Raw genomic sequence first — 22,270 nt, 5'->3', positions numbered from 1 at the left:
TTCCTTGGCTGGAAGGAAGTACTGAAATAGTGGAATAGCGTCCCAGATTATGACAACAAGTTAACTGCACCTTGAATTTTAATTTTAATATTAAAAATATTTTTGAAAGACATGTAAAAAGTGTTAAGACTAATCAAAGACATGAAAAATATGTTTAAAAAACTTTTAGGTTCTATTTTCAACAAAAGTGAATTTGGAAAAGCAGTAACTTCAAAACTGAAGAAGCTGCAGTGAAACTGTTAGGTCCTTGTTATATAACCCTTCAAAAAGCAAAGCAAAAAACTGAAGTTTTTTTTTGTGTGTGTATATAACTGCACCAACCTATCCTATTCCTATCAGAGTGGCAGAAGCCTATCAGGGCTTCTCTGATAGCTCAGTTGGTAAAGAATCTGCCTGCAATGCAGGAGACCCCAGTTCTATCCCTGGGTCGGGAAGATCTGCTGGAGAAGGGAAAGGCTACCCACTCCAGTATTCTTGGGCTTTCCTGGTGGCTCAGCTGGTAAAGAATCCACCTGCAATTCGGGAGACCTGGGTTTGATCCCTGGGTTGGGAAGATCCCCTGGAAAGGGGAACAGCTATCCACTCTAGTATTCTGGCCTGGAGAAGTCCATGGGTTCGCAAAGAGTCAGACACAACTGAGTGACTTTCACTTTCACATCCTATTCCTGCAAATCTGTCCTAAAGAAATAATTCAAAAGCTGCAAAAAGCTACACAAAAGAAGATTCCAGCCTTGACTTCTGAATCAAAAACAAAAAAATCTGGCAAAGTGCAAATGTTCCCCCAAGGGAAATACTTAATAATTTACAGTAGATCAACACATTGAAATCTTACTCAGTCTTATAATAATCATGAAGACTATAGAAATTTGGAAAAAGAATATAGTTCTGCCGATTTTGCTGGGATTACAAATGTTAAAAATATGCATGTGTGCCTACTGGCAAGAACATAATGTGCAAAATAATGTAATCTTTGAGAATGAGATAACGTATACCAAAATATTAACAATGGTTATCTGTGACTGAAAGGAGTATGGATGGTTTTCGGTTTTTCCCTTCAATCTTCTCTGTATTTTCCACATTTCCCATGTGTTTTGTTTTGGAGGGAGAGTATAATGGATTCTAGAGTCAGCCTTTTCAGCCTGGAAAAATCATTTATGATGATGATGCACAGTGTGGGTTAGCATTTACTTTACTACTATTTCTACAATAAACTCAAGTATTACTTCTTTAAAAAGTAAATGGATTAGATACCCAGAGGCTGACTGCTTCTCACGACATCTGTGGCCACCTCCCTGGTCTTCACTGCACACCTGGATTGTGGACCTGATGGCTTCCACTTGATTTCCCGTCTTTCGCTCTGGTCTGGTCTGATCACAGCAGCCGGAGCGCTGATCTGAGTGTGTATGTCAGGTTGACCCTCTCACGGCGCCCTGCGGGGGCTCCCGTCCTACCCGGAGGCGCAGCGTCTTAGAGGTCCCAGGTGCCCTGTCTCCCCACCCCCATCTCCAACAGCTCCGCCCACTCCTCCCTCCAGCCGCACTGACGGACTGCCCTTCCCTCCTTGGGACCTGGGCATCCCCTCGGCTGGGAGCAGGCTCCCCGCCCCTGGAGTCCTCATCCCCCCACCCCCTGCTCCCAGGAGCATGGTTGATATTTCAAGTTTTCTGCTGCTCAGGCGTTGCTTTGTCTGTGAGGTCTGCCTGGACCAACCACCTCCCCGTGTGAGATCGCGTCCTCTACAACCCCCCGTGCTCTCCAGACCCCTCTCACTTTGCTCTGCTTTTCCATTTCCCATCACCTGTATCCTTCTCTATCATACTACTCGATATATTATTTACTATATATATTTTTTCTTTTCTGTCTCAGGCATTAGAATGTAACCTCCCTTAAGGAAGGAAATTTGGGTTTGGTCTGTTTCCCTCAAAGATTCAATACATGCCTGTCTTATAGGTGCCTATAAATATATTTTGAACTACAGCTAATTTAAATAAGATGCGCTCCTGTTAGGAACTTCATTAAGAAGGAAAAAAGCAGACTTCCCTGGTGGGACAGCATGTAAGAGTCCGCCTGCCAATGCAGGGGACACAGGTTCGATACCTGGTCCAGGAAGATTCCACATGCCGCAGAGCAACTAAGCCCATGGGCCACAACTACCTAAGCCTGTGTGCCCAGACCCTGTGCAGGCAACAAGAGAGGCCACTGCAGTGAGAAGCCTGTGCGCTGGAGGGAGGAGTGGCCCCCCCCTGCAACTAGAGAAGGTCCGGCACAGTGACAAAGACCCAGGGCAACCGAAAATAAGTAATTTTTTTAAAAAAGAAGGAAAAAATCGAGCTGAGGTCCAGGCCTGAGTTGGAGAAACTAACAAAGCTCTACAGGGTCTGGATCCGGAGTCTTCGGGACATGGCCCATGGAAGTCAGGTCTGGGTCGACCCTGCGGTTTATCCCTGGGCTGGAGCAAAACTCTGACCAGAAGCCAATGTGCATAGGAAGGAAATGCATGATAGTTTTTTGTGTAAAGCGTGTAGAGAATCTCAAAGCTATTAATTGTTTTAATTAAGAGATGCAACTAAAATGTTCACTTCACTTAATGTACAGTTTAACTCAATTACCATCTAACTCTAGGGGTGTGATTACCGGCCAAGGTTACTTTATAAGAAACCCTTGTTTCAGTAAAATAATACATTGTTTATCTGAACCTCTTCCGTGCCTCCCTCCCCTGCCTCTGTTCATTCCATTCATCCAAATCCAACATCCGATTTGGGGTGCATTTCCTCTCAAGAGGGCAGATAAAACCACTGTCTTTGGTGCAATTAACAAAGCTCCTTGTTTCATAATTTCCATGCCCACCTGTTCTTCTGTTCTTTGCAATGAGGAGATCTGAGCCACAGGGCCTTGGGCCAGCTGATAGCTGCACCTCTCTGACATCCACCCTCTAGCAGAGAGGTGGGACCGTGTATCTGCTCTGGCTGGTGGGTGCCACCGACAGACATCCTGGGTCTGCTCCAGCCCCAGCCCACTGTTAACAGGAGTGCCCAGCCAGCTGCAGGCAGACCATTCAAAAAACAAGGATCATGGCATCCGGTCCCATCACGTCATGGAAACAGATGGGGAAACAATGGAAGCTGTGACAGACTTTACTTTCTTGGGCTCCAAAATCACTGCAGATGGTGACTGTAGCCACGCAATTAAAAGACACTTGCTCCTTGAAAGAAGAGCTATGACCAACCTAGACAGCATATTAAAAGGCAGAGACATTATTTTGCCAACAAAGGTCCATTTAGTCAAAGCTATGATTTTTCCAGTAGTCATGTGTGGATGTGAGACTTGGACCATAAAGAAGGCTGAGTGCTGAAGAACTGATGCTTTTGAAGTGTGGTGTTGGAGAAGACTCTTGAGAGTCCCTTGGACTGCAAGGAGATCAGTCAATCCTAAAGGAAATCAGTCCTGAATATTCATTGGAAGGACTGATGCTGAAGTTGAAATTCCAATACTTTGGTCACCTGATGCGAAGAGCCAACTCATTAGAAATGACCCAGATGTTGGGAAAGATTGAGGGCAGGAGGAGAAGGGGATGACAGAGGATGAGGTGGTTGGATGGTATCACTGACTCAGTGGACCTGAGTTTGAGTAAACTCTGGGGGATGGTGAAGGACAGGGAAGCCTGGTGTGCCGCAGTCCATGGGGTTGCAAAGAATCGGACAGGACTGAGCGACTGAACAATAACAAAGTCCACTTGGGTAAATCCCAACTTGTCAAATTATCTTGTCTTTTAAGAAAATGGATTATGTATCCAGAATCCGACCATGTCTCATCAAGTCTATGACTACCATCCTGGCCCAAGCCACCACCACCTCGCCCCTGATTACTGACAGCATCCAGGTGTAGGTCTCTCATCTCCCACCCTGACCCCTACAGTCTGCTCGGCTCCACAGGACCGTGGGACTGAGGCTCGCTTCGTTGGACCTATTCGAAGCTGTCATATCAGCTGCTCATCTTCTTGAGATGAGATCTAAGTGTGTCCAAAAATACTCCCAGGGACCTGGGCTTGGGCATCAGCTGTTCAGGGTGGCTGCTGTTTCCTCAAGCGTTTGAAGACAGGGGCACGCGGAGGGACATCAGCCAGGGCTGGTGGAAACTGCCCTCATCAGGAGAGGAAAACGTCGCATCGCCAGTGTAGACACAAAATAAAACACCCAGTTTCATGTTTGTGATGTGAGTGACTGTCCTGTGTGTTGATGTGTGAGTCACCAAGGGTCTGCTCCTCTTGGATGGCTAACTCGTCCACAGTGGGCCCCTGCCCCCCCGCCCCGCCCCCCGCTTCTATGGTGGAGTTTGGTCGGTTCTGGTTTCAGGGCAAGGGTAAACATGCTCAAAGTCTTAACTTTATTGTGGGGTGTTGCCTTGATGGGACTAAGAAAACAGATATGCCTGTGTTATTCTCAGAATGATTTCCAAACTAACGCTGAAGCAAAGTGATCTAGTTTTCTTTGCAATTGTGTTTAAAAGGCATAAAAGTAGATCCACTGACTATATAAAAGGCTCATCTAAAGTATACCCTGAACCACAGGGAACTGTGCACCCTTTTATCTCAACTTATGATGAAGCCCTTAGTTAAAAAATGTGTAAAGAGAAACTTTTTTTGTTTCTTGGGGCAAGGTGGCTTTCTTTGCCATCAGACAAATGGTTTCAAATGGTTGTAGAGTGTGAACAAAAGCAAAGTCTAGTGTGTGGGAGGCCTTGCTTTTGTCATGCCTGATAGTGAGAGTGATCCGTCACTAGTCCTGGAAGTTTTGCACTGGAATAGAAGCCTCAAGCCTTGTCGTGTTGGTTGTTTTGTCTGTTTGTGGGGCACTCAGGGTGGCTGCCAGCCCATGGTCACGCTTACCTTGCCTCTTCAGCAGGATTGCCCTGGATTCGCGGCTGTGGGCTGGGTCCCTGGGTACTTTCAGGGCAGGGACTGTAGTGTTAGAACCTGCCATCTGTTGATAAAAATTTTTTGGATTCTACGAGATGAGTCACTTCTTTCTCCTGCTGTTCCTTCTGCTGCCAGGTCGAATTTACCTACTGGACTTTATCAGGGGATGCGCTGGAGTGGCTTGGCATGAAATGCTTTGTCCTGTGCAAAGTTCAGGTCCCTGACGAGTGATCATCCCAGGGCCAGTGTTAGAAGAGGTGGGGAGGAGGCTCCCCTGAGTTTCCACAAGATGGAGAGAAGACCAGACGCCATCCAGCCTGGCCCTCACTCCAGAGCCCTCCCAGATAGAGCAACAGCCGTCACCATCAGCTGGCTGGAGTCTACAGTCTAAGGTGCTTCCACATTTTCTTGCCAACGCCATCATGCTAGGGTGCCAACGCCATCATGCTAGGGTGCCATCATTGGCCAGCAAGCGCGGCACAGGGCAAGCCCTGGGTTACTGTTGGTTAAACAAGTAAGTCAGGCCTGCTGCAGAGGGGCCACCTTCAGACCTACTAGGGCCACCAAGAGTTGGGTCCTGGGTTCGGCTTAGCCCATGGGGCCAGGGCACCTGATGGGCAGTACCACCTACAGAGCCAAGAATTCTGACATTCTGATATAGTCTGTTCTTGCCAATCTCAAAAGGAGAGTATGTGGAATGATCTGGGGGAGAAATTCAGAAGTCTCTTTCCATACAAACAAGCTTAATGCTTTGATAGGCTTCCTTGCTGGCGCAGCTGGTAAAGAATCTGCCTGCAATGCAAGAGTCCCCCTGCAATGCAGATCAGGTTTGATCCCTGGGCCGGGAAAAGCCCCTGGAGAAGGAAATGGCAACTGACTCCATTATTCTAGCCTGGGAAGTCCCATGGACAGAGGAGCTGTGGGCTACAGTTCATGGGGTCGCAAAGAGCTGGACACGACTTAGTGACTAAACCACCATAATGCTCTGGTATGAGCTGAGATCAGCAGCTTTGGGAAGGGCAGACATCTGGAGTGCCTGGGAAAGAAGACTTGGAACTCACAGCAGACCCAAGTGCTTTGCCAAGGAGAAAACTGCAGACCGGGTCCACGCAGCTGCTGTCCACAGGCCAAGTGTGGTGGCTGAAGTCTTGGGCTGAAATAAGAGGACTTCTCTACTGACTCATTTTCACGTAAATTGACCTTGTTAGTATTATCATCTTTTGTCCCCTCCAACACACACACACACACACACACAAAGCTTATTAAGGAGTTTCAAATCTAGCTTTATTAACAGATCCCCAAATATACTAAAATATTTCTATGCTTTATGCTTTCCATTTTTTTTCCCACCACCCCAAAATTCTAAGCTAAGAGCAGCAGCAAATCCCTAAGTGCACAACATTCTAACTCCTTCAAGCATGCTCCATTTCACTGCAGTTTTCTAAAGATTTCCTGCCTGGAGAAATTACCAAGTCCCAGGTGGGTGGGATTTTATTCTTACCACAGAGTAGGTGTGATTTCGTGGGAGGCTCTTCCTTCAGCCTCCAAGATCAGAGCCAGAGTTCTGAGCTCTCGTCCCGGGTGGGAGGCAAGACTCCTGGACTGTGAGTACCAGGCCTGAGTTACCTGGCCCTCTGCGTGGTCAGCGGCCGGAGGATGTGGCCAGTGCGGGGGCCTGGCCGAGCATTGCCCGCCCTGGCTGACCTTTGCAATCAGAGGAGTGGCTAACCAAATGGCATTAAGAAATGTTGCAAAACATTCCAAAATAGCCTATTCTAGAATGATCTGGGTGGTGTGGGATGCGGTTTGGGACAAGGCAAGCCTTCTTCAGAGAAATGATGCTGGTGTTACCCTCCAGGGCTGTGTTATCAATTTGCTGGAAGTAACATTTCCAACTGCAGGCCTTACCTATGCACAAGATGCACCTGTTTTTGGTTTTGGTTTCTTTTGCTTTTTTGGCAGCATGTGGGATCTTAGTCTCTTGGCCAGGGATCGAACCCACGCTCCCTGCATTGGAAGCCTGGAGTCTTAGCTGCTGGACCACCAGGGAAGTCCCGACATGCGCTTGCTGCTATGCTTCTAGCAGTCCTGCCTTCTCTGTGTACCTAGCAAGTGGGGGTGCTTATCAGTACTCAGAGCTTCCTGACAGCAGGGCTCTGGGAGGACAAGTGTTCCCCACTCTGCATGGTGATTTGGCCATAAAGGGGATCCAGATGCGACGTGGGAGCCTTGCTGAGCTCACCACACGAGGGAACTTTGGCAGATTTCCACGTCAGCACTTCAGAGCTGGAAGAACGAGGCTCGGGGGTCTGCCTCACAGCTGCTGGCATCATGCTGATTGGCCAGACATTTACTCGGGCACATGGTCTCAGCACAGGTGCCGCAGAGTGACACCAAACCCAGGCGCCCTCTTCCTCCAGGGGATTCTAAACCAGAGAACGCGGGCACCTGTGTTATCTCCAGGACGCCTCTGTGCTTGAAGTTGGAAGACCCTGAAACTGGGGGATAAAACAGCACGCCCACACCCAGATCAGCCAAGGGGGCCTTTCCTACAAACTTGTGCAGACTTGTGGGTTTTTGTGTCATTTAAAAACAAAAGATACCACCACTGACAAATGCCAAGGATGTCAGATTCTGCTGGCTTTTCTGTTTGGGGGAAATTTTGTGCAGAGAGCAGCTACCAAAAATTGTAAACCTGGTTAGACTCTGTTATAAATATAAAGTGGCTCCTGGCTACTCGCTGCTTACGGAAGGGATTTATTTTCCAGCTCTTGGACTCTCTTGGAAATGTTGATGTCTTGGGGGATCTTGGGGGGTATTAGCTAAAGACCTGTTCTTTCCCCTGAAACCACCTCACATGAATGGTAATCCCCGAGAACTCGAGCCACCCGAGACTGGCAGAGGGGCTGCTGCCCAAACAGGGTCAATTGCCTGCTTCTTAAAGATGCTTGCAAGAAACACAAATGCCAGTGCAGTACTTCCTCAACCCTGGTTATTTAACAGGCCAGAATCCTCTCTGGGAAGTGTTTAATCCTGCATCAAATACAGAAAGGTGAACCACTGGCTTCAAATGAGTGCAAGTTCATTGTAAAGGCAAGCAGGTGCTCCAGGAAGGACCTGAGCAGCAAAGGAGAAGGCCTGGGAACAGCTCTTTGGGGAACAGCCTTGGTCGCTTGCCAGTTCACTCCAGCGATGGAGAGAATTGAACAACGGGAAGAAAATCTTCATAACACATTCGGTGCGTGTGTAGATTTCACAGCTCTGAAGAAGATGCTTGGAAGGCGGGCATCCCAAGAGCCACAGATGCACCAGGTCCACATGGCACTTGGAAGCAAGCTGCCGGAGAGGCCGTGGCACCCATGCACGCTCCTCGCTGAGACACCCACGACCCCAGTTCGATGGCTGCGGACTCAGGACCAGCCTTCCCCCTCTTCCTGGGAGATGCCCAGCACCGACTTGTTGGGGATTCCACAGTCCTGCAGAGACTTGCTGAGGTCAGAGAAACGTCTCCTGGGCACCTCCATCGTTTCGACGCTGCAGGGTCGGTAGGTGGCCTTGTTTGTGTGCTCGGCCACGGCCACAACGGTCTGCAAGGCATCAGTTGGCCGGAAGTGGCGGACGAACCTTCGGCCTGAGGGTGAGCGGACGGCGAGCAGCAGTCTGGGGTCTTGATCTGATGGCTCTTCCAGGTCTCCAGCCCTGGAGAAGGTCTGTCTCTCGGTCCGCACGAGGACTCTCCTCTCTGGGGAACAGGCTTGAACCTGGGGATCTTTTTCACCCATCTTCATGGTGCAGGTCTTCTCCTGGGAAAGAGCCTGGGCGCTGTTAAGCTGCAGGGAGCCGGCTTTCTTAGCGACTGTCTCCAGGGCGCCCTCCTCCAGGGTCTTCCTGTTGATGGAAGGGAGGACTGGGTATTTATTGAGGGAAGAGGATGCCCCAAAGGGTACCTGCTGCAGCAGCTCCGGGATCTCACTGGGGGCTCCCTGATCTGGAGATTTGGGGGTGCAGGCTCCTGGTTTCTGGCTGCTCGGCGACTCGCAGGGAATGGCCGGAGGCAGAGAAGGTGGTGCGCGGCCAGAACACCCCTCCATGCCCAGGCGCTTGTGCAGTCTTGGCCGAGTACGCCCCTTGGCGGACTTGGGCCTCGTGACATGCATGTTTAGTGAGTCTGGCTGCCAAAGGAAGCTGTCAGTCGCTGTGCTGCCAACAGGGCTGCATTCAGGGGGGGCTATATTCACAGGGGCTTCGGTGGCCATGGCTTCTCAACACCCCTAAGGAAGCAGGAGAAAAGAGGAGGCCATGGGTTAAACATTCTGGGACTTCTGGACCTGAGCCTTTCACTCCCCAGGGGCCAGAATAAGGACCAGTCACAGTGGGGGTGGGGAGAGGGGTGGTACAGAGCAGCTTCTCTCTAGAAGCTGCAATTCATTCATTCATTCATTCACTTTAGGCATTGGAATTTATCAGTGAACCCAAGTCCCTGCAACTCAAAATATTATAGTGAGAAGAGACTGGTGTTAAACCTACACCAAATAGATCTTTTGAAAGAGTAACAGCTGCTATGAGGAAAATAAAAGTATTGCACCAGAGAGTGACTGGGCTTCCCTGGTAGCTCAGGGGTAAAGAATCCGGTTGGGATGCAGGAGACTGCCTATGATGTAGGAATGCTTAGTTGCTCAGTCATGTCTGACTCTCCAATCCCATGGACTGTAGCCCACCAGGCTCCCTTGTCCATGGGATTCTCCAGGCAAGAATACTGGAGTAGGTTGCCATGCCCTTTTCCAGAGGATCTGCCTGACCCAGGGATGGAACCCAGGTCTCCCGCATTGCAGGTGGATTCTTGACCGTCTGAGCCACCAAGGGGCTCCCTTTTTTCCAAAGAGGGCAAGGAACCCAGTTTGGTTGCCCAGCTGGGAAGCCACGCTCAGCTTCACTTAAGAGCTGAAAGCCAGACCCACAAGCGGCTTGCACTCCTCACAGAGGAGGGGCCCAGTCCTCACTGGGGAAGAGCCCCTCTCTGCCACGCGGTTTTTCCCTCCCTCCATCCTTCCTCCCTCTTTCCCCTCCTCCCAGAGCTTCTTTTCATTCAACCGTGCTGGGTGGCTCTGTGCACGTCACTTCACGCACTGACCCTCTGCGGCCCCCAGTCACCGGGCCAGGGGAGGAGAGGAGACCCCCTGCTGATCCACGCACTGGCCAGCACTCAGGGAGGACTCGGCTTCCAGACCGGGGTCGGCAGTCCCTTTCCATAAATGGCCGGAGAGTAAATATTTTTGGCTCTGTGGGCCACCGTCTGTCGCAGCTCCTCATCTCTGCCCGAGTGGTGTGAAAGCCACCATCGACAGTGTGGAAATGAACGGGTGTGGCTTTGCTCCAAGAAAACTGCCTTTATGGACGCTGGCGTTGGGGGTTCGTCATTTGCATGCAGCACGAAAGCGTCTTCCCTTTATTTTTCTCAACCGCCCAACGCAGTCGTTATCTCGCGCAGTGCTGTGCTGAGCCGTCAGTCGTGTCCGACTCCGTGTGTCCCCACGGACTGCAGCCTGTCGTGCTCCTCCGTCCGGGAGGATTCTCCAGATGGGAACACTGGAGTGGGTTGCCATGCCCTCCTCCAGGGGACCTTCTCGACCCAGAACAAACTCAGGTCTCCCACGTTGCAGGAAGATTTTTTTTTACCGTCTGAAGCCCTGTTAGCTGGTGAGCCACACAGAAACGGTGGTGTGGGGACTCTCCCTGGTGGTCCAGTGATTACGAATCCACCGCGCCACGCAGGGGACATGGGTTTCACCCCTGCTTGGGGAACTAAGATCCCACGGGCTGTGGAGCAACTAAGCCCGCACGCTGCAACCAGAGTCCGTGCAGCGCATCAGAGATCCCATGTGATGCAACTGACACCAGACACAGCCAGATAAATAAATAAATATTTTTTAAAAAACCCAGAAAGGAAGAGTGATAGCCCCAAGGCCATCAAGCCAGCCTGAGAAACAGAACCCAGGTCTGTAACACCCAATCCTCAAGGACCAGGCTCGGCCTCTCCCCCACCACCAATCACGTGTTGCGTCTTCGCCAGCTGTTGACATTTCTGGCACGTTGCTTTCTTCATCTATACAAGTAGCTGCATGGCCGGAAAATATTATGTAACTAGCGCTAAACCTCAGCCTCTTTGTCTGCAGCAGGAGGACAGTAATATGAAACAGAGTAGGTAAGGCCGTGAAAACCAGACTTGTAAAGGTTCAGGGTTTTCTGCTTTAGGTTTCCTGTGTGTTTAGGGCTTTCAATTATTTAAGGTCCAAAAGTCTTACCAGCTGCCTCAGAGTTCTTCTCCAGGGTGTCCGCGGTGGGTCCACTCCCAGTCACCTCCGACTAGCTGGGTGACTCGTGGGACCCATGTCTGCCCCCCTCACTGCTCAGAAATGCCCGAAGGTGGCCCCCAACGAGCTACTGCTTATGAAACTGTCCCCCCAAAAGTGTTCTAATGTGTCCCTTCTTCTCCCACAGTTTTTTATTTATTTGTGGCCACGCCCCACAAGGCATGTGGGATCCTAGTTCTCCGACCACAGATCGAACCTGGGCCCTCGGCGGTGAAAGCAGTGTTCTAAGCACCCGGCCACCAGGAAGTCCTCCTAATCCCACCCTCGAGTCACATACTTACCTCTCACTGACTTACTCCAGGCGACTTTCATCACACAACCCTGAGTGATTCAACTCAAGCCTCTTAGTTCTGCACCCCAATATTCCCATTCTGTGCCTCCTACTACCACTGCCTCATTTTAGGGTGTATGGCCTTCCTCGCTACTAAAACCACAACTGAAAACAAACACGCAACATCCCTGTGTATTAAGTCCTACTCAGCTCAAAGTCTGCTCTGCCTTAGCTGCAAGGCCCTTGTGCGTACTCCACTGTGCTCACAGCCCTAGCCTTTCCACACTCCCAAGTTCCCACTTCTTGTCTTTCACACTCAATCTGGCTGCTGGGGAGTTTGGGAGCCTTCTCAGCATCAAAAAAAAAAAAAAAAAAAAAGCCTGCCCAACTCCTTGTTAATTTAATCTATTTTCTGATCAACTGTGAAGAATGTGGGGTTTTTTCCCCTTCAATTTCAAAGCCTTTCACTTGTAATTAAGCAGCTCTGCACCTGGACTCGGTGGCATGGGAAGGTCAGAACTGCCCAACTGTTCTGTCAAAGAGAAGCTCAACTGGGAAGCCAACTCCCCCTCTCTCCCCGCCTCGAGGAAGGGCTATTAATTCGCCACAGCTTCTACAGAATTATCACAGACTTGGCTTCTAACTCCCACACATGCCTGGGGAAGGTTTAACTGTCAGTAAGTTTGGTAACTTAGAAACCTCTTCCTTAACAACTTTGATGAGGAAAGTCATGTGTTCTCACAGGCTCTCTGCTGGATTATTTTTAACTGTAAAACTTGACTGTGTGCATGCACTTTCTATACCTTTTGGTGCTATATAATTATCCATGTTCAGGGGGTGTCATAGTCAAGACACCCTGGTCATAAGATAACATGACTTTGAGCTATCTCAGAGGGAAAAAAATCCTCAATTATGACTAATTCCTCTAAGCCCACTCATGGTTATTTAGAGATTAACACCTCCTTCAGGTAAAAGCGTTCCATCGAACCTGCTTTCATAACCCTCTGCCTCCTCGCGAGCGCAGGGACCATCTGCTTCGTGGAGGGAACACCAACTCTCCTCAGCTTCTCCCGCACAGAGAGGGGAGGTGGGGGAACAGGTGTCTGGGGACCTGGGCCAGCGGTGCCTTTAGATTCTCACCGTGGGTCTCACACTCTTATCTGGAAGGCTTCTGCCACCGCCATCGTCAACCCTGCTCAGCTCAGCTCAGCACCTCTAGGCCTGGCACACTCTCAACCACAAAGTGATTTTTGACAGGATCTAGGCGGAGGCTTCCGTCAAGCTGCCAGCTGAATAGGCAAGTGGCCTGTTTACTTAAAACATAATAGATGTACCCAGAGGCCTGCTAGGAGTCAGAAAACAAACACTGATAACTGTTCCCAAGGAACCGCCTAAAGGACAGGTGCCCACTTCTTAGGATTAATTCCCAAAGTGGCTGGAAAGAAGGAGAACTTTGACCAGAGAACCTAAAGTCATATTCCTGCTTCCCAAAGGCTCCGACCTCCCCCTAGCGGGTCAGACCACCCTGTATCACTCACAACCCAAATCTAAGCCTACGATAAATGCAATAAAATATAACCACCCACACACCATCTGCTGGTATATGCCAAGGATACATACATTTGTTTGGAATTGGTCTTCTAAAAATGTTTATCAGTTGATACTCTCCCCTGCCAATCCCCACCCCTCCTTGTGAGGCTTTCAGGATGAAAACACTCAGAAGAATCAGGAGAGGACAGTTGGCCTGAAAATGAGAACACTTTGGTACCATTCCCAGTTCTGCCTGGACTAATGATTGGAATACACTGTCCTGTGCAGAGTGCCCCGTTCAAAACGGGGGAGTGGAAAACGGGGCCACAAGGACACCAAGTGATCAAAGGTTTGGAAAAGGAACTGGGGATGATTCCAACAGCAGTGAGGAGCAGGGATCAGGGGTCGGTGGAGGGGAAGAGCTCAATTCTTTTCCAAGTACAGGCAGCTCCAGAAGGAAGCAAGCTTAGGCAGCAGGAGCAATGTGGGAGGAGGGGCAAGAAAGAGCCTCTAGAAAGTGCCAGTTGACTTGGGTGAAAGAGCACTGGTCTGGGGGAGGCTCAGAGCCGGTTCCGGCCTCTGCCCATGTCACAGGACGTCCGCCTGTCCCTCTCAGTCAGCGTCCGGTCTGTACTGCCCACCCAGGAGGACATGGCCCAACGGTTTCAGTTTCCAAGGCCCCTCGGCTTCAGCAGAGCCCGGGAACCGTCCCACTGCAGCAACGGTGAGCTCTGGCCAGCCGGGCTGGCTTTGCCCCTGGGGAGCAGCCCCTTCCCTCTGGGAACCCTGGCCTGTTTCCTGGGGTTCGCCCCTGGGCCCTGCTCTGGGGAGGACGGACGAGCCCTCTGGGGCCCGAGTCTGGCCCCTCCAGGCCCCTGGGGAGGCGGAAAACAGACCCAGCGGCCCCGCCAGCCGCGCTCACCTCCCCGCACGGCTCCATCTGCTGTCGGTGGCAGGGCCCAGCCCGCGGGTAAACAGCCTGGGTCTCCCGGGCAACCACGCGGGTGGGCGGCCACGTGCTTCCGGTCTGACCGGAACCGGCCAAAGGGGGCGGGGAGGGGCTGGGCGCGGTGGGGGTGGGGGGTGTCCCTGGGAGACCTGGGGTTGGGACCCGTGCCGGCGTCCCCTGCCTCCTCTCCTCCTTGCCTCGCTTGCCTGGCTGCTCATCCCCTGGGGGGAGAGGACACCAGGGGAGGGGAGCCTGGGGCTGTGGGCGGCCTCCTGCCTGCCTCAAACCCTTTTTGTGAGCAGTGGCTCAGGCGCTGAACCCTCCTCAGTGTCCCGGCTTTTCAGAAGAAGCTGCTGAGCTGGCTGATTCTTGTGAAACCGGGAATCCCAGCGGCTGTTGCAGGGGCGTCTGTTTGGGTCTGGTACCGCTGACTGCCTGATGTGTGTGCCTTATCTCAGCGCCGCCCTGTCAACACCTGCCTCTTGACCTCCTCCTTTCCCCATCGGCCCCCCACTCCCAGGCCACATCCAGAACCCTCCTGTAACTACATCTGCAGCCCTCTGACCCTCCTGACCACTCCTTCCGCTGTGGTTAACTCCAGCCACTTCTACCATACTTGTCTTCCAACACCTTCCAGAGGCTGGTTCATGGCCTTTTCTTCTTTCTCCCCATCAACCTGCGTCTTCCCTACCCCGTCGAATCCAAGCTCCCTTGCCTCAGCTGTTCCCTCTCAAGCCCTGACCTGTCTTTCCATCACTCCCACCGGATGAAATCCCAGCCAGTCCACCCACAGCAAGGTCCTGGAGAAATCCTGACAGGCGGTGATGTCATGGACACGTGCAGTCTCCAGCCTCAACTGGACCCTCAGCCTTGACACAGAAATCCTTCGCCTCTCCCCCAGCTTGGTTTTGACTCCTGTCTTCTCACTGACTGTTTCAAACCTTGTCCTCTCTCCTGGCATCCCTCACCTTTCCCCATTCCTCCTCCTGCTCAGAAAGTAACCTTTCTCTCTCTTCAGAGAGAAAATAGAAGCGGTCAGATGGAAGCTTCCTCAGCTTTCTGCCCTCAGACCTACAGACTCGCCTACTTCTGTCTGCTTGCTTTTCTTTCTCCCTCCGGTTCCAATGGGAGGGGACCCGTCCTCTGATTCTAAGACCAGCGGCTGCTCCAGGGCTGTCCTGAAGCCTGCCCCTGTCCACGGGGCCCTGCCCTTCCACAGCCTTCTCACACGCCAGACCTTCACTCCTGCTGTCTCCTCTGCCTGGAACATTCTTCTCCAGTCTCCACAACCCTTCATCCCCTTCCTTTGCCTCATGCCCACCTCAAATCCCAACTTAATAGATGAAGGTTTTCTTCCAAGATGGAACTAAGGGAGCCTCAGAAGGAGTCCTCCCTGGACTCTTTGGTCTTCCAGGCCCTGTTCTAGACTCTTGAAATTCACAAAGGAATGACTAGCAACTGTATCATCTGAGGACTTGGTGGCTCAGATGATAAAGAATCAGTTCACAATGCAGGTGACCCGGGTTCGATCCCAGGGTTGGGAAGATCCCCTGGAGGAGGGCATGGCAACCTACTCCAGTATTCTTGCCTGAGGAATTCCATGGACAGGGGAACCTGGTGGTTTACAAGCCATGGGGTTGCAAGGAGTCAGACACGACTGAGCCACTAACGCTTTCACATAGATTATTAGAAGATTGTGTTAGGAGACATTCAAGAGCCGTATATCATCAGAAGAAGGAATTCGGATTCATTGTGTAGCCTCATGGCGATACATTTGCTACCTTGGCTAGCTCAGATATGTGGACCCAGGACTCTAATGGAGCTCGGCCCCGACCCTCCGGCATGGTGTTCACACTTGGCTGAGCAGACAAGTTGTGCAGCCGTAGGGAGTTACAAATCAGGTTCTTCTCAGCAGAGTCTGAGCCACAGGCTGGAAGAGCAGTGCTGGCCGGACATGATTATGTGCCAAGTGACTGGCAGGGACTGGAAGTTCTCCGGGGGCCTGGAGAAGGGGGGATTGTTTCGGTAGAGGTGTCTCTTCCCATCTCAGAAAAGAAGCACCTGATCTGGGGGAGCCGCTGGAGAGGGGCCAAGGCTGGGCCGGCTTCCTGTGCGGGTCACCCCCTCACCTGCCCTGCACACCCAGGGAGGCATCTGAGGACCCACGAGGGTGCAGAAGGTGGAGGTTTTCAGAGCTGATGGCTCTGCAGCTTTGTGCTGCCGGCTTGTTTCTTGTAAATGGTTTTGTCAGAAAATATCTAAGCCGGGCTCTTCAGCCCTTCAACGCCCACCCCAAAAGAAGATGAAAGTGGATTCTTCATCAGCTATTTTAATATCACCTCGGGATTATGCAATCTTTTGGAAAATCAAATTGGCTTCTCACCCCGTTTGTGTGTGTGTGAGTGAGTGTTTGTGGGCGTGGATGTGTCCCCATGTGGGCACACGGAAACAGTGCTCTCCCGGGGTCTGTTTCATCTATAGCGGCCTGTGTCTTTTGCTCCCAGGGGCCGTAGAATGCACAGCTCTGGGCGGGGACTGCAGGGAAGGGAAACAGAGGAGGCCGGCCAGCCAGTTGCTCTTCCGCCTGCCTGTTAAAGAGAAGGCTGACTCTCTGCCTTTGTCTTGCCTCCTTTGAAGAGGATGTCTTTAAAGGATGAACCCTGTAATACCGGGTCTCTGATGCATATACAAAGTGGACTCTCAGTAAACATGGCCCTGGATCACTGCCCTGTGGGTTTACATGTGGACTCACCTCCTTTCCAGCCCTGGGTCTCTGTGCTCCCCAGCCCTCATCCTGGGCTCCAGCCAGCTTGTTCCCCAAATGCACCCTCAGCTTTTTCATCTTCAGGGTCTTCACGCCTGCCTGCCTGACCTTGGTCCCTTCCTTGAAGTTAATCCAAATTCACTGACCCTTCGAGACTCTTCTTAAAAATCACCACTTTCTTAAAGCCTTTCCTGACCTTACCCACCCGCCCGCCCTGACACCCTGCTGTGCCTTCTCTAACCCCTTCCAGTCCAGTGGAACATACCAAAGATGGCACCGTGGACTTTACTAGGTCAGCTCTCCTGATCTTCATCACTCTCCTCCTTACAGTGTAGTTGTAAAAAACAATTGAACTTCAGAGCCCCCCAAGTTAATGATTGGCAGAGCATGTTAGAACCCCAGTTTGGCTGATTCCAAAGCCCATTGTGTACCCCGAAGCCGCATCTCCCACCCTGGCGTTCCCACCTGGCACTCGCCCTGTGCCCGCCTCTTGTGCTGGTCACGAGGCGGCAGGCATGACCTCTGGGGTCAAGGCTTGAGTTTGAATTCCAGCTCCACCACTTGCTAGCTGGCGACCTTGGGCAAATGCCTTAACTTCTCTGGACCTCAGTTTCACATCTGAGAGTGGAGATGATAAGAACAGGATTGTTGTGAGGGTGAAATGAGATGACGCATGTAAAGGTCTCAGCCCTGCGTGTGGCACACAGTGAATGCTTGATGGGGGTTAAGTCCATTACCCATTGTTCTCGTCTCACAGGGCACCTCCTCTTCAGTCGGTCATGATCTCCCTGTGGGCAGGAGCTTGCCCGTGTCGGTGTCCCCTGCTTTGTGGTAGGTACATAGCCAGTGAGAATTAAAGTAATGGCAGTGGTGATGTTGGTTGCACCAGCTAACTTGTCTATGAGAGACCCTGCAAGCTGCCCATTGGTATCCCCCCCGAGGGTATGTGGCTTGAAGTGGAAATAACCTCTCCCAGGGCTGGGCTGAAGGCAGGAGCTTCCGTTTCTTAGCAGCTTGTCCCCAGAGACCAACTGGCCTTTCTGTTTGTTTATTTTTCAATTAGAGACTTGTGGATTTTGGCGTCTGTGCCCCTGTGTCCCACTCTGTCTGTCCTCCGTCTCATTAGACATGTCTGTTGAGATCCCAGATAGCCTTGAAGCAGAAGGTAAACTGGGTGGGCCTTTTGGTAAAGAGGCCAAGAGACTGGCACAGTTAGTCATGCCTCCCGATGAATCAGCTTCCTGAGGGAGAAGTTTCTAGAGAACGAAATTTGCCCCTTGAAGTACCGCAGCTGGTTGTTTTTTTTTTAATATTATTTCTGCCATATGGTTGGAAAATATCCAGAAATGTATTGCCTACTTCCCAGTGTTCTTCAGCAAAGCATACCAGACGTGGTAACTCACCTTGGCTACTGTTGACCAAGTGCTTTTACCATCGGGAGCTTGCTGAGTCTTGCCAGCAGTCCGTGGGGGGCTGGATTATTGTCTCCGCCCCACAGATGAAGATGCTGAGGCTCGGAGAGCTTCAGTGGCTCTGCCAAGAAGTGGTCGACTCTGCACAACGCGGCGTTTTCCCGGGGCTTGGAAGGCATTAACTACACCCCAGGTGAAACCCTGTTGACATGACTGCAGCCATCTGCCCCGCACTCACAGCCCCAGGTTCACGGGCTCGGTCAGTTATCCTTTTAATCATTCCTCTCTCTCCCTCGCCTCCTGCTAAGAGCAGCCACTCCTTTTGTCATTCCTGTCCTACTTCTGCGTCTAAGAAAAAGAGGCTGATTCTCTTGCTAGAATTTTGTCCTCCGTGAGAGCATTGCGCCGTGCGCTTGGATGCTCCGCGTGGTCTGCGGTTCTGTTTTCTCAGCTGTGTTTTGGATAGTTAGAGGGCTAGGCTCAGTGACCCGCGGGTAAGGGGGTTCGGGGTGCTGAGTTTGGAGTCAGACGATCAGATGCAGGGGGCATGGGGTCAATCCCTGGCTGGGGAACTAAGGGCCCACAAACCTCGTGATGGGCAGACAAAAACAAAAGCACAGTGGACTCAGACACACTTGGATTAAGCCCTGGCTCTGTCAATTTGCAGGCAGCATACCTAACCTCTGCCAGTCTCTGTCCCATCGTCCATGAACTGGGGTTGATCATCGGTGCCAGGCTTAGCCTCATTCTGGTCCTTCATGGTTGTAGCTTTGCTTTTACTTATGAGACTTGAAGCATGGTAGGACTCAGACCATTCATTCATTTGATCCTCAAGTATTGATTACTGCCTTCCTCAAATATTGATTACTGCACATCTCTCCACATCTAGTTTTCTTTATCCGAAAAACAAAGATAATGACAGTACTTATCTAGCCGAGGACTCGATATGAGGACTTAATGTGTAAATATGTGTGAAGTGGTCAGAATTGTGCCACGTATAAAGTAAACGTGATGCACGCTGGCCATCTTCTTTAGTAGTTGGTGCCAGGCACAGGGCTAGCTGGACTCCAGATGAACAACATAATCGTGACCCTTACAGACCTTGCAGGCTCCTTCCTCCTTATGTTCTCCAGGGGGAGAAAAAAACGAGCAATGTTTTATCACTGTCCATGTAAGATGAATTGATGGGTTTGACAGAGTCGCTCTTAGGGACCCGCCTACCCACTGGCTCCCTCCATCTCCCCCTTCATCAAGTCTCTGTGCCTCTGATCCTGTGCAACCTGGAAAGGTTGCAGTGAGGAGCAAATAGATGCAGAAAACAAATTTGAGGTCATGCAAGGCCCCCCCAAATGCCTCCTTCCTTTTGGAGATGAGTCCAGGGCTCCTTTCTCTGAGCTCAATGGCATTTATTTACTCAGCCACTAGGGGGCACACCCATCACTCTCCTAGACTGGCCTCCCTGGACCCAGGCCCAGGCGGAGGGGTGCAGCCCCGGGAGGCTCCCTGGAGAGAACATCTGTATAAAAGCGGACGAGGCAGAGTTGGGGAGCAGGAGAAGCTGACACCTGGAGGCAGCTGCAGAGGCCACAGCCGGCCCCCCAGGGCGCTCAGGGCCTGGGCTGGCCTTTCAGAGATGTCCGGGAGGAGGCAAGGGGGCCACCCTTTATTTATTTTTTACTGAAGTACGGTTGACATACAGTATCATGTTCATTTCAGGAGTACACTGTAGTGGCTGATGAAACATGCTGCGAAATGATGACCACGATAAGTCTGTTAACCATCTGTCACCACATGAAATTATCACAATATTATTAACTATAGTCCTTATGCTGTGTATTACATCCCCGTGACATTTGATAACTGGAAGTCCGTGTCTCTTCATGCCCTCACCTCTTTTGCCCAACCCTCCACCTCCCTTCCCTCTGGAAACCGCCTGTTTGTTCTCTGTATCTATGACTCTGTTTCTGTTTGATTTGTTCATTTGTTTGTTTTTCAGATACCACATATAGGTGGAATCATATGGTATTTGTCTTTCTCTGTATGACATTTCACTTGGCCTACTATCCTCTAGGCCCATCCGTGTTGTTGCAAATGGCAAACAATTTAGTTTTTTTATGGCTGGGTAGTATTTCATTCTGGAGAAGGAAATGGCAACCCACTCCAGTATTCTCGCTTGGAAAACCTATGGACAGAGGAGCCTAGAGGACCTCAGTCCATAGGGTTGCAAAGAGTTGGACGTGACTTAGCAACTGAACAACAATATTTCATTATATATACATGTCAAGGAATGCTTAGGTTGCTTCATATCTTGGCTATTGTAAATAATGCTGCAGTGAATATAAAGGTCATATGTCTTTTCAGATTAGTGTTTCTGTTTTCTTTGGATAACTACCCAGAAGTGGAATAGTTGGATCATACGGTAGTGATGCAAGGAGATCCAACCAGTCCATCCTAAAGGAAATCAGTCCTGAATATTCATTGGAAGGACTGATGCTGAAGCTGAAACTCCATTACTTTGGCCACCTGATGTGTAGAGCTGACTCATTGGAAAAGACCCTGATGCTGGGAAAGATTGAGGGCAGGAAAAGAAGGAGATGACAGAGGATGAGATGGTTGGATGGCATCACCGACTCAATGGACATGAGTTTGAGCAAACTCTGGGAGTTGGTGGTGGACAGGGAGGCCTGGCGTGCTGCAGTCCATGGGGTCACAAAGAGTCAGACAGGACTGAGACTGAATCTCGTTTGCAATTCAGATTGAGATTGATTGAGATTGAGACAAGAGTGAACTGACCTGAGCTGGTGGTAGTTCTGTCTTTAATATTTTGAGAAACCTCCACACTGTTTGGCTACACCAATTCACATTCCCGTCAACAGTGCCCAAGAATTCCCTTTTCTCAACATCCTGGGGGCTTGGCCCTTTAAATCATCACCTCCAGGGGCTGCTCCTCCCATCTTGGCTGGGCAGGGTCACAACCTTGGAGCAGACAGAGGCAGTTCCCAGTGGGTGAGTAAGAGCGTCAGGAGCAGCTGATATCCCTGCCCTAAAGAGGGGGCCTGCCAGAGACTGCCAAGCATTCAGGAAGCCCTGGAGAACCACACAGACTTTCTTCCCATGGGGCGCTTTTGATCCATGTATGGTCTATACTTACCTACTTGGTCTCCAACCAGCTTGGAGGCCCTCCTGGGGCCACAATCTTGTCTCCTTAGAAGAAGGCATGTGTGTGCTAAATTACTTCAGTTGTGTCCGACTCTGAGACCCCATGGACTGTAGCCCTCCAGGCTCCTCTGTTCATGGGATTCTCCAGGCCAGAATACCGGAGTGGGTTGCCATGCCCTCCTCCAGGGGATCTTCCTGACCCAGGGATTAAAACCAGGCCTCCTGCATTGCAGGCAGAGTCTTTACCACTGAGCCCCCAGGGAATAGTTGATGCTTAATAAGAGCCTGTACTATCTCATTACCAGAAATGCACCCAGGTCCCTTTCTTCTCACCAAAGTGTCATCACTCGCTCTTTTGAAAGGTATGAGTCCCTTCGTCGTGGGCTAAACCATCACACAGTTATTTTTTTTTCACACTCAAAAGAAACAAAGGAAGTCAGCCTGTAAGATGGAACCTAATTTGAAAACATCCCTTGCAGCATCTGAGATGAAGTCTGGCTGGGACCAGGCCCGGTCAGGCCCAGCCTCTCAGCATCTACCAGAATCTTGCCAATGAGGGCAAAAGTAGCAAATTCTCCCAGGATGCTCCGGCAGGACACTTGTTTTGAAATTTTCTTGGGAAACTTTGCCACGGGGCTCCACGTGAGGACATGGGATCCTGAGCCCACGTTCTCCTCTGCCATCCTGTGAGAAGTGTGCGGGCTATGGCTACCCTTACCATTGCTAATGACCTTCCCAGATGGCTCGGAGGTGAAGAATCTGCCTGCCAATGCACGAGACGCAGGTTCGATCCCTAGGTCTGGGAGACACCCCTGGATGGGGGGGATAGCAACCCACTTCAGTATTCTAACCAGGAAAATCCCATGGACAGAGGAGATTGGCGGGCTCCAGTCCATGGG

The 22,270-nt window shown here is 51.0% G+C and overlaps 2 protein-coding genes across 2 annotated transcripts in view; one reads left to right on the top strand and one right to left on the bottom strand.

Annotated features, from left to right (window-relative positions):
* Positions 1 to 6,207: 6,207 nt before the first annotated feature.
* Positions 6,208 to 14,117, bottom strand: UBXN10 (UBX domain protein 10). The gene is made up of 2 exons (XM_061148075.1): positions 14,010 to 14,117; positions 6,208 to 9,186 (listed from the first exon to the last, which is right to left on the bottom strand). Exon 2 carries the CDS (start codon positions 9,169 to 9,171, stop codon positions 8,326 to 8,328), a length of 846 nt encoding a protein of 281 aa, XP_061004058.1. The 5' UTR covers positions 9,172 to 9,186; positions 14,010 to 14,117; the 3' UTR covers positions 6,208 to 8,325.
* PLA2G2C (phospholipase A2 group IIC) overlaps positions 13,410 to 22,270 on the top strand; it is a 25,524-nt gene continuing 16,663 nt past the window's right edge. The window contains exons 1-3 of the mRNA XM_061148076.1: positions 13,410 to 13,436; positions 13,733 to 13,811; positions 17,558 to 17,631. The gene's annotated coding sequence lies outside the window, so the exon portion shown is untranslated. The remainder of the gene's footprint in view (positions 13,437 to 13,732; positions 13,812 to 17,557; positions 17,632 to 22,270) is intronic.

This window comes from Dama dama, chromosome 8 (genome assembly GCF_033118175.1).
Source record: "Dama dama isolate Ldn47 chromosome 8, ASM3311817v1, whole genome shotgun sequence".
NCBI classification, from domain to species: Eukaryota; Metazoa; Chordata; class Mammalia; order Artiodactyla; family Cervidae; genus Dama; species Dama dama.
This window is presented reverse-complemented; position numbering and strand designations above follow the sequence as displayed.